This window comes from Sipha flava, unplaced genomic scaffold, assembly GCF_003268045.1.
Source record: "Sipha flava isolate LNK unplaced genomic scaffold, YSA_version1 42_pilon_pilon, whole genome shotgun sequence".
In the NCBI taxonomy this organism is placed as follows: Eukaryota; Metazoa; Arthropoda; class Insecta; order Hemiptera; family Aphididae; genus Sipha; species Sipha flava.
In genome coordinates, this window is record NW_020273159.1 from 1259781 (window position 1) to 1279455 (window position 19675).

General features: G+C 32.2%; 1 protein-coding gene across 1 annotated transcript in view; it reads right to left on the reverse strand.

Annotated features, from left to right (window-relative positions):
* LOC112689184 (protein vestigial-like) overlaps positions 1-19675 on the reverse strand; it is a 32452-nt gene that overhangs the window by 961 nt on the left and 11816 nt on the right. Inside the window, exons 2-5 of the mRNA XM_025562759.1 lie at positions 18121-18355; positions 16452-16667; positions 10791-10983; positions 9459-9703 (exon numbers count right to left, since the gene is read on the reverse strand). Coding sequence (XP_025418544.1) covers positions 9459-9703; positions 10791-10983; positions 16452-16667; positions 18121-18355 — 889 coding nt within the window. The remainder of the gene's footprint in view (positions 1-9458; positions 9704-10790; positions 10984-16451; positions 16668-18120; positions 18356-19675) is intronic.

Consider the following 19675-nt stretch of genomic DNA (forward strand, 5'->3'; position numbering starts at 1 on the left):
CCCCCCCCCCCCCCCCCCCCCCCCCCCCCCCCCCCCCCCCAAAAAACCCCCTTCACAAACCTTACATATATTTTGAATACCAAATTTCGTAGAGAACGTTATACCTTTTTGACAACACGATTGAGAATGATGTCGGCTAAATTATATTTACCACACATTCGAATTAATTTTCAACTAATTATATGTTTTGTATGTTGCTGAGTGCGAGTCACCAGGTCGATGCGTACTGCGTGTCTGCATAGCATTGTTCCATCTATAACCATGCTGCGTAGTCACTAGTCGACCGAACGTAATTTCGGCTACCTCAGGCTAGGCACTGATAAGTGATAATATTAACGGAGCTCCACGTGTTGATAAACGAATATTAAAAATAGTTTTCATATTATAAATCGTAATATTTGTTATAAAATTTACGTAAATTGAAATCCATATTTTAATAAAAAATATTTTGGAAATTAATTAGGGTAAACGTGACATCCCCCGTTCCAGTGAAAAAATATAGTTGGGGTATTAAAAAAAAAAAAAAAAAAAAAAAAAATAGTAGAGGAGCTCCGCCCCCCTGCGCAACCCCTCCCCAATTCGAGCACTGTACATTCTATGAAATCAATAACGAAACATAGAAACTACATTATTTTTTCAATGTATTATGTAAGAATACTAAAAAAAAAAAATAGTAATATTACATATATTAAAACTAACAAGTTGCAGTTAGAATAAATGGTAATTACTTTCGTTGTTAATAATGCAATTTAATTATAAATGAGATAAATATTAACTTTTAAACATACTATAGTATAATATTTGCAAGGTAAAACGTTTTAAATATTAAACGAATTTTTACACTTGGTATTTTTAAAATATTCTTATATGTATCACCAAACCGACCAAATCAATGTACAAACATTTCCACCAAAATTTAATCATGCATAAAAATACTTTAATATCACATATGTCTGTCGTAGGCATATAGTCTAATCAGGAATATAGTCAAATCAAATAAAGTTAAATGCCTAGTCATTTATTTAATGACAAGGAATATGATTAAATGCCTATTTCACGTCAGGCAAATAATAAAAAAACATTTTGTATTATTTTATAAATTTAAATATATTTTCTATCAATTATTTATTGCTATTTTATACATAAAAAAGCAATGTACTATATATTATTTATTAATATGTAAAACACGTTGGTATGTGAAATAATATGTTTAATTTCATGTTCATTATTACTATTGTTTTAAAAATGAAATCATAAATATATACAGGTAATAACTAATTAGATGTGATAGACGTAGATGATAGTACGAGTATATTATATACCTTATAGTCAGTATGATTTGACTATATGGCTACGACATGTCCAGCATTACCCTCCTGAAAAACTCGCCTTGCAAATTAAAACGTTAATTATGTAGGGATCTATTAAATTAACAAAAGAGGTGTCACCAATGGATCTCTTCCTCAACAAGCTACTCATGTTATTACAACCCTATTTAAATATGTAAATTTACTTATTGTAAAAATTTGACTGCAGATTGTAAATTGACATTTAAATAAATAAAATATATATAGATATTTTCTTATATAAATATACCCATCACAGACATTATGATACCATAAATCATTATATTTTAAAAAATTCGATCTTTTACGTTTTTAATATTATTAATAATTGTTATATTGTACATTATATTACAATTTATGGCTAACAATATAATTTTTGAAAACCTTTTGTGTTTAAATTAACAACATGTAAGTATACAATCCCTCTACGTATTAGGAACGTGTTAAATAACAATATTATAATATAATATTATATATTACAATATAATAATATTATTATGAACTACAAAATGAAAAAAATACGTAGGTAGGTAACGAACATTCGTGCGCAGTATATTTTATGGCTCATTTGAGGCACGTTATAATATAAAAGCGTATATGTATAGATGTACAATAATATATGCATAAAGAAAGTTGAAGACTTAATTTCGTACAGCAAAGACTATACATATATAGAAGCGTATTCAATAACCGAGATGCATATTGTGCCTTGTTCCGTTTTCGGGTGTTTTTCATTTACGGAATAATTTCGCATGTTCATAATACACGCGTTTCGAGGATAATGGTTGGTCGGGGATTCACGGGAAATGCGGCCGAAGACGATTGACGGGGACGGGCTAGAGGGCTGCGGCCCAAGAAAGGGATGGCGACGAGATAGCATTTTATTATATAGTGAATGAGACGAGGGTAGATACTACCTATATATGTATACGTGGTGCCGACACGCGGCTGTTGCAGATATAATATGATGCGATGACTTCTATATACTGCCGAGGCGCACGCTCGGGAAAGTACATAACACATTTATATATACGTATACATACCGTTGGGGTTCCGGTAGGTGTGACGCGCGGTGAAGGGTTTTATTAAAACGGAACAGAGGTTAAGTTATGGGAAGAATTCAAAGCCGTTCATTCCGCGCGGGTTATACGGAGAGCACGGCATGCAACGTCAGTAGCATCAGCGGTATATACGACTAGTAGGGTTCCGTTTATATACATGTTTATACAAATATGTTCGTATATACAGGGCACATGCGACGATGCTACCGTTGTGAGGTATAGATAAAATGTTTGGTGATGGGGTAGGGGTTAACTATCGGAATTTTAGAAGTCTATGAATCTGTGTGTGTATCCACAGTAGGAAGATGGGGAGGGGAAATTTCGGACCACCGTAATCAGTTTTCTTGTTTTCCAGGTTCTTCTGTAGGATGAGCAATGAAGCGATCAAGATTTTAGATGACTGCACGTTCGCGTTACAGCACAATTTAAACAATCTGAAGCAAGTAGAGACATAAACTAGCAGGAGTTATGGGGAAAGGGGGCAAAGAAAAGTATTCAATATCCACGTATGAAAAAAAATTGATCGCTACACAGGCATAATATATATTACGTAATATAATTGAATTGATGTAACCTTTTATGTCAGAAAATTTATCATCAAGTATACGTATACTCAGTGTACACTTCAAGTTGCCCAACCACCTACCAAATTAAATGGAATTATTGCCTCTCTGGATGCAAGTCATGGTATTCGTAAACGCACATTGGTGGGGCCGCGCTGGGTCAGAAATTTCTACCGGAAAACTAAAAAAAAGGCCCACTTAGATATACCAAAGGTATAAAAACAACTCTAAAAATAACGTATATTTTCAAATAAAATGATTGTATATTATTTTGAGAATTTGAACACTTATTATTAAAAATTAAAAAACTGTTTATTTAATTGTATACAGTTTCTAATGCAATCGCATTAAAAAATGCGTCTATGTCTGTCGACACAACGAGCCTAAACCGACAAACATAAAAAAAAATTTCTCAAAGAGTACAAGCAGCCTGCCGGGAAACTCCTGGTATCACGTCTACCCAGTCTAGCCCTGCACGTTGGACAGGCTGGAAAACTAGGATATGCGTCACGGTGCTTTAATAACTATAACTATTGAGAGAAATTGGGTCTATATAATAATTCAATGTTTTAAAATTATTATTTGTATTCCTCCAGAAACTGAGACTGAAAATGTTCATTACAAATTAAACTATATAAATATATATTAACTATTTTTTATCCGCATAGTATTTTAATCTAACATTAAGAGCGGCGATGTATAAATATATAAAAAAAAAATTTTCCAACATTTTAATATTTTGTAATCATCGAAAAGAAAAAAGAAAACACAGAGTATACAGGTAGTACTATGTATAATGAAGTATACCAGTATAATGTATCCAGTAAATAGGTACTTTTTAAATAAAAGTCAGTTTATATTGTTTATAAATATTAATTTTAAATTTTTTCCAATTTGAATTTTATTCATACATCCCATCAACTTTGACCTTTTATTTTAATTAAAATTATAATTTTTACACATCTTAATAATAAATTAATAATAAATTGCTTAAAAAATATATTAATACTTTAAAAAATTATTAACTTCATCGTTATACTTTCCAGATTAAATAAAAGACACAACAATCTATCCAGTTTTAAACATGTTTACTTTTTGTTTCGTTCAGATTCGTTTAAAATTCATTTTTTATTGTCATTTAATAAGTGACGTATCAACGGGCTGTGGTGTATTTGCAGCGATGACTAAAATTGTATTTCGGAGGTATTCAGTGAACAAAAAGAAAATGAAAAACCGGAAAAATAATTTGATAAACACACGCGATTGCTGCAGTGGGAATTGATTTAATTTAAACTGAGCTCAGCAGGGGCCATGGTCGTGGAAGGGGTGCAATTAATACTTTGGCACGGACAGTATACCCAGTGTATAGGTATAATATGTGTGTGTGCCTGTGCGCGCGTACGTATACGTCTAGTGTGCGTGCACAATTCGGCATTTATACGACTGCGGTTGCCGTGGTAACGTCGCCTGACCGTGTAGGTGTGGTCATTCCGAACCAATGACACGGCTCGCTCGCGTACGTCAGTGTACCCCTAGAGAAATCGATACGCTTTAGCTTTCTAACGTGCGTGTGCGGCGACGGCTGTACTACGGTCGCCTGTAAGAGCACGTATATAATACAACAATGTTATGTGTTTGATGGTCATGCGACCCGACGGGCTCTCGAGTGTTTACGTTGCCGCGTGGGCCTGCGTCACGAACAAAAAATAATACGGTTAACAGCGGCCGCGGCACCGGAAGTCCGGAGAACGGACCGTAGTACAACGTAGTACTCGTAAAAAAACGGCACAATTATTTTTTTTCACCGTCGATTTTCAGTACAACGTAATTATGACACGAATGCACGAAATAGCTGTAACGCTACGCTGCACGTCTGTAGTATATTCATTTTTTCATTTTTTTTTTTTTCGAATCAACCCCCAAGCCATTTATGTATTACTATTAATCATAATACTTATTTCCCTATCCTCCCAGCCTTTCCTCAAATCAAAAATGAAAACATTTTACCCAGTTATTCGGGAACGTATTCGGAACAACTCTGCGGAAAAAAAAATCGTGTAAAAGTTCAATAGTTTCATCAGAAATTTGGTACATAAAAATAAAACCTATTTTATTGTATAATATATAAGGGTTATTATTAGCTATTACGTATTTAAGTATAACAATAACACTGTAGACTTTAGCAAACGACTAACGTACTGCAACAAAATCTAACAATAAAAACGGTTATGATAAAATATGTATTCGATTAAAATGTATGACACCAACCGCAAGTGAAGTGATATTATTTGTAAGTTGCGAGGCGAAAACGTAAAACTTAGTAAAAAAAAAATGTCAACTCTCTTTCTTATCGTCAAATAACTACGTTTATCTGTTGTACAATGTGTTTATTTTAAAATCGAATGGAAAATTCAAATAGCGACAATGTAATATATATATTTATGTATTATAGGTACAATAAATTATGTCTTCACACGAGCTTCTTTAGTAACTTCGTTGAAAGATTGCATTTTAAGGTCTGCGGTTCATTTTCCACCCCTAGTTATTTGACATTTGAGACAACCAAGTTTGTTAATTAATTACGCAAAGAATTACCTATGTTTTTGTACGCATTATGCATTTCGTAAAACAACGAACGTCAGAGCATGATAAAAATATAGATGTTGGTTATCTCTTTACACAAAGTTATTTATATGTATATATTATTCACTTTTAACGTTGGCTTAATTAAGAAAATTAAGTGAAAATCGGTTTTAATTAGTATGTAATTAATTTCCAAACAGCAATATTATAAATTTAATCCTTTCTTTTATACGTTGTATATTATTTTATTAATTAATATATGCAGCAGTGTAAAGTTAAAAAAATTATAAATCAACAGTTTAACAACTTATACATGTATAAATGCGAAAATCGATTTATAGAAATTTTAAGATTATGTCTACTCAATTTATACATAAAAATTCTAATAAAATATAAAATTCTAAAATAGAAATATTTTAACAGCCCTAAAAAAATGCATTAAACCAAACTCACTAATTTACCTAGTGCACTCTATACGTATATAGGTAACACATACTTATCTATACCAATATCCATAAATTAATTAAAGTAGGTCGGAGATATAATTTATTTTTGTTCCATGTAATTCCTAGAGTAAAAAGTGTATAATTTCACGGAATCAATTCTAGAGTATCGATCGATAATAATATTATGTATTTAAATATTTATAATAGGTTTTTAACCGTAATAAACATGGCTTCATTGCGAATATTAGTCAGATAATAATGTATGCACGGATGTTTTGAAATTATAAACTCCAGTACCGCGATTGTATACTTATAATTTAATACACACAGAAAGAAACGTGAAACACTGCAATTTCTACGTTATATTTATAACTTCTTCGCAACGCACGCGCGCGTTTATATATGAGATGCATTTCGCTTCGTAGCGGATCAATACAACTGCAGTGTATATATCTGCAATCCGTGTGTTTATCAAAATGAGATTATTATACGTCTAGAGATGGCGGCCGCGATGTAGGTCTTTAGTTCAATTAACTTTATATGGACGATATGATGACGTGCCTGGCAGTTTCAAATCGGCTGTCAGCAATGCAGTATTGGTCACGTGACCCGAAGTCCATGAGCCGACTCGTTTTTTATACGTATTATATACTCGTATATACACGCTGTTCCATCATTATTCTTTTCACATCGGTTCTCCGGTATTAAAAAGAACTGAAACCGAGGCAATTGCTAAATTATCGTCCATTGTGTCTGTTTGTATACACAACCGCGGCCTTCTGTACCGTACAGCGATGGTACGAATATACGATATACGGTATATATATATATATATAGTACACGTTATAAGTAGTATGTTTATTGTCTATGATGTCGTTTTTGAAATTTAACAGTTTTTAGCTTTTTCCTCTTACTCGAGTCTTTCTCGTCGGTGTTTGGAAATATAACGCAATACAAATGCATCGCATAATATGTTTATTCATGATTATGTATAATTTATGCGCACGCATAATATATCCGATATGTGCGCATTACAATACGTCGGCAAGTTTTGTCGTATCCAATCGCACTTGTATTTTATACTCTGCCGTATATAATGTACCTTATATAAACATTTAGTTGGTCACAACATCTGTGAGATTTCTGTAGAATATGTATACACTAATAGGTCTAAAAGTATTCCATTTTATAAGTTTTAATTATTGCTGATTACATTTTTTTTTCCACGAGATGTCAAACCTGCTGTGGAAAAAGAATTAAAAAAAATGAATTATTATAGGTACTCGTTGTTTTTTAATAAACTAACGATAAATTATTATTTCGATGATGATGCGCAATGAACTCTTCATTTATTCTTTTTTTTTCCGCGTACCTATATGCTTTCTACGAAATACTAATGCACGAATAGGAGTGTCTCATGATGATTTGCTAATAATTTACAGACACTTATGAATATTAATTCTTGTATGACATATTGCGGGCCATCACACATATCTGAAAACTGCAGTACGAAAAACGTATACATTTTTTTAAGCATTGAATTTTGCGTTCTTCAATATAAAAAACTATAATACATTCTTTGGACAATTACCAAACTCTAGTGTCTTATAAATGTCTATACTTCATAAGATCCAATGCCCTGATATATATATATATATATATATATAATGCATGTAAATGTATACGTTGTATAGTCTTGCAAAGAAATGTTAGAACAAATATTATCAAATGTTAATGTGTAGTACGTAGTGTATCAATCAAAGAACTTGCTAGTCCTAAAAATAATAATTTATCACAATGAAAGTATTTATAAGTGTATTTTGTTCATATTCAGAAAATTGCTAAATTGTTTTAACAAAAATTAGCAATTAGTGTGACCTTGAACGAACACGGCTGAGATTGGCTATTTTTCAGGAAGATATAATAATAAGGTATAGTAATAAGATAAGGTATGTAAAAGGTAGAGGTTACCAATACTACAACAAAGTCTAGAGTCTAGATATGGACTCTAGACCTAACATCTGCTATTTTTTTTATGTAGACATATTATTTAGAGTAGGTAAGATGGCGTAAACTTTTTGGTGTCTAGTGTTCAAATATTACTGTCGAGCTGTTCAACAAAAGTCTGTGTCGAAAATAAAAAAATAACAAACACATCGATTTGATTATAAACAATAATTACTTATGTATATGGTGCGTAATATAATATTGTATTTCACTATGAATATTTATTTTATTGTTAAATAACATTAAAACATTACAACTTAAATTTTTATGTGATTCGACGAGTAAAAATAAATATATAATATATTTATAACACTTTATAATTTAGTAAATAGCAAAGATGTTCATTATGAATAGGTTCGCGGACCACACGAATAAGTACAATAATATTAAGACCCAAAATGTTTATAGAAGCATTTTATATAATTTGATATTTTTTTTATAAATGTATACCTAAATAATTAAAATTCATAATAATAAGAAAAAATAAGAAGTGGATTTTAATTTTATAAATAAAAGCGCGAACAGCATCGTTGCTCGCAAGCTACCATTTTGGCTACCCCCATTAAATAGGTATAATAAAAAAAATTTAGAGTCATATTTTCTAAGAGCAAAGAATTAAAGTGATATTTACGTGCATTCGATCTCTGACGAAAGTAAAGAAGAATGTTTATTTATCATTCATGTAGGTATATATCATATATGATAAATACCTATAGACGTTACAGATAATTGAATACCATTTATTATGTCAAAAACTCGTAGGCGCAAAATGGAAGGAAACTTAGAGAACTTAGCTCCCTCAATCATATTTTTCATACATTTATTAAATTAAAATTTTTTTTAAGTATGACTTAGCATGGACTTCAGCTACTTCGAATTTCAAACGCTATTTGTGCTTACTCTTGGTAAAATCAGTATTGAACCAATAATATTAAATACACGTGCGATTCAAATGAACATTATATTATAATTTATTTTCACAGGGATGGATCCACAGTAAGAGAACTGTGGATCAGGTTATTTCAAGAGACCACTTATTAGGACTGAAATGGGATTATAAATGTATAGTAACAAAAAAACACGATATGATCAATAACATGTGTTTTTAAGTTTATCCATAATTATCATTGAAAATGTTAACATTTATTTAATTTTACGTAGGATTAAGTCTTACATGGGGTTCGGTGTAGAGATGTTTCACTGCACTATACAATTTAACTAGTAGCATAATTTGTGGTAGGGGGAGGTGACCACTTGAGTATTTGCCCCAGCTTAGTATTAACTTCGACCTGTAGTTGGCCACTTAAAAAATATGCGAAATCTTCAAGAGGCTAATTATGTCAACCAGTATTAACTGTGGGTCGGCTGACCTCCTGGATCTCCCGCTCCCTAGATCTACTTTCGCGTTTACATGTAATTGTTATCATACACTTAGAACACAATAATTATTACCTGGAACAGTAGGATATGACGAGTACGACGCTCCGGTATCCAAAGCTGGATGATGAGCGCTGTTGGGCCACGGCTCCATGCCTGCTTTACCGTGATACTGGTGAGGGTGCGGGTGACTAGATGGCGGCGGCGGTGGCGGTGGCGGCGGTGGCGGTGGTGGCGCCAGCCTGGAAGTCGGCGGCGGCAGTAGCAGGCTGCCGTATTGGGCGGCCATGTTATGGTGGTGATGGTAATCGTGTACGGCCCTACGATGAAAAGTGTACGTCAAGTAATGAAGTAACGACCGTTTTTACATACGGTCGCACGTGCTCGGCCGACCGCGATCGATTGTTTTGTATTGGTCGCGCGGACGAGTGCCGGTACAACGCACGCGTCGGTCGTGTACGTGTCGTCGCTCGCAGGGAAGATTTTCCCGAGTGCAATGTGCACTCGGAACTGGTCAACTCGTACGACGAGCGCACTATGCATATTCAACGGGACACCGCATCAGGGTGGGTGAGTTCGCGATACATTATGTACGCTGCGTGGGGAATCACTCCAACATAAGACGCATCGTTATGCAATGTTTATTGCAAATCGAGGGCAGAAATTAATGTCGCGGGCATAGGTGTGCGCGCAACGGCGGCAGGGTGTGCTCTTGCTGCCTTTGAACGGTTTAAATGGCTTAGTAACGCCCGAACGGTCCGAGTTGGGCCACCATATAACGCTCAATAAAAAATAAGTCGATTATCCAAAAAGTGTATGAAATCAACAAGCTAATTTTTTCTGAGTTCAAATAGGTTACGGGTTACAGAAAAAAAAAATACTTTTAAAAATGTAAACTAAATAGTTATTTATTCGATGTTTGTATGGAAAAAATGGACCGGTAATCATTTTCGCTGTCCCCGACTTGAAACTCTGCACACGCCTATGGTCGCGGACAAAAAAGCCGTTGGAATATTTGGAATAGCATTAGGCAAATGTAATTATTTGCATACATCCTTGTTTTTTTTTATTCATGGATAATGTTATTTGTCTTCAGTATGTTTTATTTTTCTATAATATATTTACGTAAAGAAATGTTATAGCTACAATGAAAAATAAGATTTATAAACAAATTACTGATTTTTAAATCAACTACTGTACAAGATAAAGAATTTCGATTAAAAAATATTGTTTAACCAACGTTCGTGATATTATCATACAGTTTAATCTGCAACGGTTTTTGTTCGATTTGTATACACTTCTTTAGTTATCGAAAATAGTGTCAATTTACTTATATTATACAAACTTGGACGTTGATAAATTTTTATAATTGGACAAAATATTAAATTATATTAATGTTTGTTATACCTGTGATGGTGATGAGCAGCCGCTGCCGTGTATTGTTGGTAATGCGTCTGCCACGGATCCGCAGGGTTGCCAGCAGTACCATGGTGATGGTACATTGTGTCGGGATGATACACTTGACTAGTGGAGTGATGTGAGTGATAGTTACTGTTCCAAAACGATGCTGGGAAGTTTCTGGAGGTCATTGGTGAAGTATCTGAAATTATATTAAAATATAATTGTATTTATATCGTGTAAATATAAAAAAAATTGATACGCAAAAAAATTAATGTGGAAATCATTTTTATTTTTATTTTTTTTTTTTAAATCATACGAAGAAATATTGTGTAAAATGTATTCATATTGCTGTTTAAACGGTAAATTCTTAACACAGTAAATAAATATTATAAAATGTTGTTGAAACAGATTAAAAAAAAAAAATGTTCATTATGGTAAATTGTACAGAAAACTTCGCAAGAGTTCATTAAACGACCTTATTCTATCTGAACATATTTGCGATTGTATGTTTCCGAAGTTCGAACGGCGTACAAGCGATAAATAGTTATTTTGTATTTTTATGATTAATCGTTTACGTTGTTCTACGGTAGTAATAAGCAGTTGGGAAACGCAAATTTTAAATCGCTTTCTATCTGCACGTACTTGAAAATCGAACGTGCTGTTCCGTGTCAATATTTAATCGCAGAAAAGATTTGTACACATACAAGGTACGTCCAGATAGAAAACGATTTGTAAACGATATAAAAACTAATAATCGCAGAAAACCCAGTCGTTATCATTAATCGACCGATAAATAAAAAAAATTGTATATGGTTTTTATCATCAAAAATGCAATAGTAATTGCCCTAAAATATTATCCGTTTACGTCATTTTTATATTGTTGTACATGCGTTTAATTCACTCGAGTTTATTGAACTCGTGCAAATTGTCCAGATCACCACACGATTAATCGAAATAAAACCTAATCCTAAATGTATATATTAGGTGAAAGAAAATAGTTTTAGTTTAAACAAAACTCTTATAATTATTAACTATATTACAACGTCGGACTATACGTCAGTTGACGCGCGTCTAAACGCTAAAATAATAATCGCGTTAATTGCCAAACATAATTTTCTAATAAATGTACTGCCGAAACAAATAGTTACGAGTCTGATTTAGACACAGAATTAGCACACGCGTTAAATATTTGGTATTTGGTTCGATGAAGTTCGACGAAGTTCGATCTCGATATCGTGTAAAACAAAAATCTCACGACCGAAACACCGCGTACGCAGCATGTCATGTACGTTACAATTATTATAGCGTTCGCATGGGGTGGGTCGTGCTGATGTTCGGTACATCTTTACAGCGTGTAAAGCCGCGATGAACAGTTCGCGCATAGTAATTAGTCGAAAGCATTATCGATCGTTGAAAATCGACTATAGGTTTCCCCCCACTTCTAACTACTACTACGATTACTATACGTTCTACTACCACCACTCCGATCTCGGGTTTGTTTACGAGTGCTACAGTGATCCAAAGTGTATGCGTGTGCGTACGCGTTTGTGACGGTACCGCCGATGCCGCCAATCCGATCTATTGTTTCCCAATCGAATTTGGAGTACATACACTATACCGGACGACGGTGGTGGAAAATAAAATGAGATACAGATCGGAGTCGGCATTTGGACAAAAGACGTTCGGAGAAGTGCAAACGAATATATATATATATATATATATATATAAATGTGTGTGTGTGTATATGTTTTGTACGTTTATACGTAAAAAATATACAGTAAAAAAAAAACAAAAACAATGAAGAATTAAGAAGCGAATAAAACGAGTGTACATATAACTGGTTTGGTCGGGTCCAATATAATTTACAAATCTACTCGATAACACAAGCACACACGCGCACACGCACACGCGTGTACATCGTGCAAGCATAAGCGCTCTTCTACACCTGTAAAAAGACAACAATAGCTCTTCCGAAGAGCAGCCGAAGAGAAAAATAAATAACTGAAACAGTGGACCCGTGGGAAAGCCCGAATACGACACATTTGTTACGAACACCCGACTTCTATAAATCTTCTTTTCGGATCGTTTGCCGCTTTGTCGACGACAAACGCGCGCACGCACCGCCAAGCAAGCACACACGAATTGCCGTGAACGCGCTCGCGACAAAACTATAATGACTGAACTCCCGAAATGGTTTAGATAACGATTATAATATAGTACGCCCACGTTGGCATCCGTTCGGCAACGTCTTCGTTTACGGACGGCTGGGTGATGGTGTAAAGCGGACGCGACAAAGTCCCTGGAAACGGGCAAACGAACGAACGAAGCTCTAAGTTTTGTTCGTGCCCAGTTTCGTCGAAAACTCATTGTTTTCGCGAATCGGTCGAGTGGTTTCACCCCATTTAATTTTATACCATGCAAGCGAACCACGTTTAATCTGCAAACTTCATCGTGTATAAACTCACACACGCGCGCGCGCATATTACAATGTTTCCATAACTTAAATAGGTTATGCGCTCCGTACACACATAATACCATCATCTAATACTGTAAGAACTTCGGTACGTGAACACATTATTATCTTTAACGTGAAGTTGTATGCAACGATTACATAATTAATTATTATTACGTACACGTACACGAGCTTATACGCTACGTTATGTTCATTATTCAAGTAATACGCACCACCGGTTAGTATACTGTTATGGTACAAATTCGTTTATGCATATATACATTTCAAAGTTCTAAAATTTAAAACTCCTCGCCCATTTTGGTCTGTATTAATATTAACATTAACGAATTCCTTACATTCTGAAACGTTATTTTTATTATTCTTTATTTATTTTTTTTTTGTGTGTAATTCGCGATAAACAATTAATATTATAAATAATAATGTAAAGATACAATTATTAAATTTTTATCTATACTGTTAGTATTATTATTATGAAAATAAGTCACAATTGAATCGTGTTATTTCTTCTTTTTACTCGAATCTAGTTAAATAACTGATGATAGCTCTAAAAAAAACATACTAGAAATAATTATACTCGTTAACCATATTTCATTTTAAATTATTTTAACGTATTATGTGACAATCCATTGATTATTATTGATATTTATTTTAAAACATGTTGGTAAAATAAAATAATTTTAAAAATGACTGGGATATCTCCTTTTTTTAAAAACATTATCGAATTTATTTAAAAATATATTTATGAATCAAAATGAGAAAATTATTAAAAAATAAAGAAATAAACCAAGGTTAAAACACATTGGTACTTACGTCATACATGTCATAAAATTAACGGCAAATGACAACACGTTTTACTGATATGAAATATCCAAAAAATAATATACACACGAATTAATAAATTTAATAATTAAAAACTTACGAATGTAATTTTCAGAAAGTATTAATAGACATAACTACATTAAATATACATGAATACATACCGATTCACATAATTTACGGAACATTACATAATTGTGTTCAATTCTTTTAGATTCCACATTTTATTAAATTATTATCTGAAGTTTAAAACATAGAGTTGAGTATTACGTTTGATAAGCCCTAATATTATGGTTACTTCGAAATGAAACGAATAGATATTTAGAATAGTATAATTAATATTTAAAAGTATTATTGTAATATAAATATTTTTTTAACTATTTATAAAAATACTCGACCGTAATTATAATTAATATTAACTATTAATTCAAATTATTTTTCAGTGGAACATGTTTTTTCAATAATTATATAGACATTTAATTCAATTTCATATTAAATGTAACAAATTAATAATAATTATAGGTGTTTATATTAATGTTAATGTAGGTACCTATCTAAAAATATTAACTATTTTGAATAATTTATGTTTTTTTTTTTTTAACTAAATTATGAACTACGAAATGAGTATAAATATACATTGTAATCTAAACGTTGTATCAGTACAATAGTTTCCAATATTTCTTATTTTAATTTTATTTATTTATTTATTTTTTTTTTTTTTTTTTAATGGATTTACGACTTATATTTTTATCATGCGACAGAGCATGATTTTATCTCTAACAGGATTTTATAAGGTGACTCTAAGTTATATTAATCACATTATTTCTTGTTTTTTGTTTTTTTTTTTTGTGTGCTTTGATCAATCGGGGATAAACTATATACACCCATACTATGAACAATTTTAGCGATTTCATGTTCATCAATTAATAATAATGTATTGAAATAGCTAAAAAGTTATAACATTACGCGTTAATAATAATTTGTATTAATTCTTAATAAAAACATTTAAACAATGAATTTTACATCATTAATAGTATAATCAGTCTTGTAGAGTGATATTAAATATTCAATATAACATTAGATAACACTATAATCAAAGTATTCCTAAATAATATTAATATATAAATGTTTAATTTACCCTGGAGATCAATAATTTATTAATATTTCATTATCTGAAATAATTTTTATTAAATTTTTCAAAAATTGTCGTGGTTGATTACTTACTCTAAATTAAAAATTATTTTGTTTAAGCATAAGCATCAATATTGTACTGCATATAAGAAAAACCGTTGAATAGTCTTATGATTAATATATTAAATCTCGACGACGTAATGCTAATGTAAAGAAAAAGAAACGTTTTGTCGGTGCGAGTTTGGCGTGTGTTATTCCACAACGCTCTCTTGCGCACTAGCGCGTGTACACGCTCTTTTGCGGTCCATACCTACTCGTATTCAGTATTATGTACATAATATATATTTGTGTGTGTGTGTGTGTGTGCATGTATTTACGCGGACAGAACCAGTTTATTCGCGACGAAAGAAGCATTCCTGTCGGAGGTGTTTTACAAGTGAAAGAGTTTTCTTGTACTAATTAAAAACCTATTAAAATAATGCTCAATTCTCACGCGGTCAATATATAACAATAAATAATGTGTCGGTGCATGCGGGGATGGGAAAGAAGAACAATTTTTCGAGAAGCAAAAAATAAAAGAAAAAAAACCGTTGTGGTCTGGGATGTTAAGTTTTTTTCACTTCAAAGCGAAAATGCATTCTTAGTTAAGGTCATTCTCAACGTTGCAGTCAACCGTTTGCGATATCCGCGGCAGATGTAAAGAAAAAAAAAAGTTACAGAGTGAGAAAAATAAATTCCGATGATTTAATATACCACTACCTACTCGAATATTTCAAATCTATTCGACTCGATAGTATTTTTATACTTTTCATTTACTTTGCATTATAGTAATTTGGCCGTAACTCCTACGTGTAACTTGTTATTCATTAATTTATGTGTAAAAACGTTATTAAATGTGTTTTAAAACACGTTCATTTAATATGTTTCAAAACGGGTCTCGCAGAAATCATATATTTGGTGACCAGTCTAACTTATCTAAAATTTAAATACGAACATTTTTAAGGACTTCCGAATTTAATTTGGATCTCAATGACATACGACGGCAAGATCGTGTTTGTTAAATGTTCTCCGCATAATATTTAAAATTTATTGGTTTTCAAATATAAATGTACATCATACTCTTGTTGGTTCATTAAACGATCAAGATCACTATAAATAATGTAATTGTGGACATATTATTGTATAGGCATTTCACATATTTGGACCGGATTTATAATAATATTCAATCCTCGAAAAGTGACACTCACCTTTGGTCGATGTCTGATGGGTGTTATTGAGTTTCTGTTCGCTATTTAGCGCTCTGGAAAAATGTTCGTCTACTACGGCGGCAACGTCACCGCTGTAGTGGGTGAACACCACGCAATTGACAGACACGTATTGCGCGTGTGCGGCGGCACGCCTGTCCCCGCGCGTTCTCGAATCATCCACGTTGTCTTCGTCCTCATCCATTTCAGTACGAACATCTACAAAAAACCAACCACAAACGAAAAAAAAATATTTATATGTATATATATATAAAAACTGTTTTTAACGGAAAAAACTTTTTAAATCCATCATCTGTTCATTACGTCTTATTTCCCGTTTTTGCATCTTAATTTCGTTAACGACACGAACAAAAACAAACAAAAAAAAAAAAAAACAGTTTAAAACTATCCCTCTTTTGAATACATTACCACCTCGTTAAGTCGCCGTGGACTGAATTACAATTCGGTATAAAAGTTCAGAAAAAAGGACGATTTATATACCACAATTATGCTGCCTTGTGTATTATAATATATAATGTTTATTAAGATGTCTGCTCTGTTTTGCAAGACGACAAAGCAGATTAATCTTAATATCACAAGAATAAAGCATCCTTGTGCTCGTTAATTGAGGAGGACTCTTAATAGGGCGATGAATATTGTCCTTTGTAAACGCTTTTCACTTTTTAAGGATATTTATAAACCACGAATATTTTAAGTACTAAATTAAAACTCTTACTTTCTGGAAATGTAATTCATATTTATAAATTATTATATTTTAAAATTTATATAATTATTACTAACATTTTTATGTTAGTTCGTAGGTCTAAATAAAAACCGCGATAAAACTAACAGTCTCGAATGAGTGTTAGTTATATATTTTGTTTGTATAAGTACATTTGAAAGCAGTGGTTATCTTAGATTTTAAATAAATATATTTGTTAATTTAAGGAACTTCAAGATTTTATAATAATTTTTTTATTTACTTGGAAATATTAGTGTAAATATTGACGCACTCGTTTTTCGACTGTCAAAAATCTGTACTACATAATCATATTGAAATATAATGATCAATTATGCTTGAAAAAAAATGATTCTAGCTATTGTGAATTGTGACGGTTTTCGAAAATATAATTTCTTGCTATTGCACAAAATATATAGTCGTACTAAACGCGGTAACGAAAACACACTTCTTACAATAGGTCGGTACTTTCAGTTCTAGATGTATTGAATAGTTTTCACGCAGAACACCAAGCAATCGCTATAGAATAATTCGACATGCATGACTCGTTGGGTTATCGAAGGTGTGCATAAGGTATTTAATCGCGAACGTATACATCATTCTGTCTATATATAAACTTATTCGTGATGAGATAAAGTTTTTCATTACTAGTAAAAAAAAAAAAAAAAAAAAACCCGGCTATTTCGAAGTAAAATTGAGATTGACTTCTCGAGGAGAATAGATTTAATAACAATAATAATATATCAAATTTTAATTAATTTTCACACAACTTATCGAATACCTTATAAATGAGGAATCGATAAGACCTCGTTTTTATCCTGTGATATCCTCACTGTATGTTATTAGTGTTTATATAATATAAGGTGATTGAATTTGATTTTGTTGTCGTATCGTTTTAATTACAGATACATGCTATAAGCAGCGTTATATTACCATCTCTAGACGTGTCTTCTTCTTTGTGTACTACCGACACACTGTTTGCGGTGGCGGGCGAAGATGCGGGACTCGCGATGCCGCCGACCGGTCCCACGCTGGATGCTCCGGACCCAACACTGCTGTGATGCGAATCCGTGTGATCCGCTATAGTTGTCCATCTGATGGCCGGCGAGTCGCTTCCGCCAATCGGCGAAGATGTAGACGCTTGTTGATGGGTCTCCAATGCTCTTAACTAAAAAACAAATTTGATAACGTCAGTAACATTATATTGTATAAATACATATCTACATTAGGATATAATAACAATATGTTTAGTTATTTTAATAGAATTTTAGAAATAAGTACAAAATAACATTAACAATAAGAATGCGTATGGGAAACAGATAAAATGATGTTATGGAATATGTAGACAACGTATAATAGTATTATTATGCAAGGGCTACGAACCATGAAACACGTTTTAGAACAATCATCTATTTTGTTTTATTTTACACCTAGTTTTATCACTCTGGTGGAATGTGAGGAAATTATTATTAGTAATACATACCGTATTTAGAACGGTTTTAAGTGAATAAACTAGCCTAACACATAATTCATATAGATATATTATGTTCTGACGTTCAAAAAATTGATTTTTGAAATAAAGTTCAGTATAGTATTTTTCCTAAAAACAATATTTTCTATATGCTCCCCGATCATTTAACTATAAAATTACATTTAATGTATTTATATAGTATATAAACGTATTAAATGTTTTGATACACACGTAAGTTCTTGAATTGGATATGATCTTATCCAATTTTATTGGACAATTCATTATTCCAATTCGTAATCTAAGATTTAAAACCAAAACCGTTGTGAAAACGTGTTGATTGGGTTAAATATACGTTTGCCGACTGCGGCTCCTATTATTCAGACTAATGATGGTAAATTAATATTACACAACCTTAGTTGAACGATTGCTGTAAAACCGGTTGAGGGTAAAAGACACGGGTAAAAAAAAGTAGTAGCCAAAAGTTTTTTTCTTCCGAAAAACATCAATTGTCTTATCATCATATTACCCTTTCGTAAAAGACCATTGTAAACAAAAAAATAAAATAACAAAAAAAAATAGTAATAATAAAAGAAAAAAACCTAAACAAGAATAAATTGTAAGATGGACCAGATACAGAAAGAATGCGGAGTCGGGCCGGACTTAAAAGAGCATTCCTCGTGTCCCGGCACACACCGGCTGCCTCTGATGACCATAAATCAACATGGATACATACCCGTATAAACCTATAACACAGTATTTGTACCTACACTAAACTTTACAACGCATGATGATTTTAAATATATATATTTATTTATTTATTTTGTTTTTTACAATTTGTTTTTTTTTTTCTGTTCCTACACATATACCGAGTACCGTTACCTATATTACTATGTACAGCAATTCGAAATAAAGATTTTCATATTTTACAAGAAAAACAAAAATTTCCATATTAGCATGTATTAATAATAATAATAATCATAAAGTATTTTCCTGTTTTTATTTACAGGGGGCGCTTTC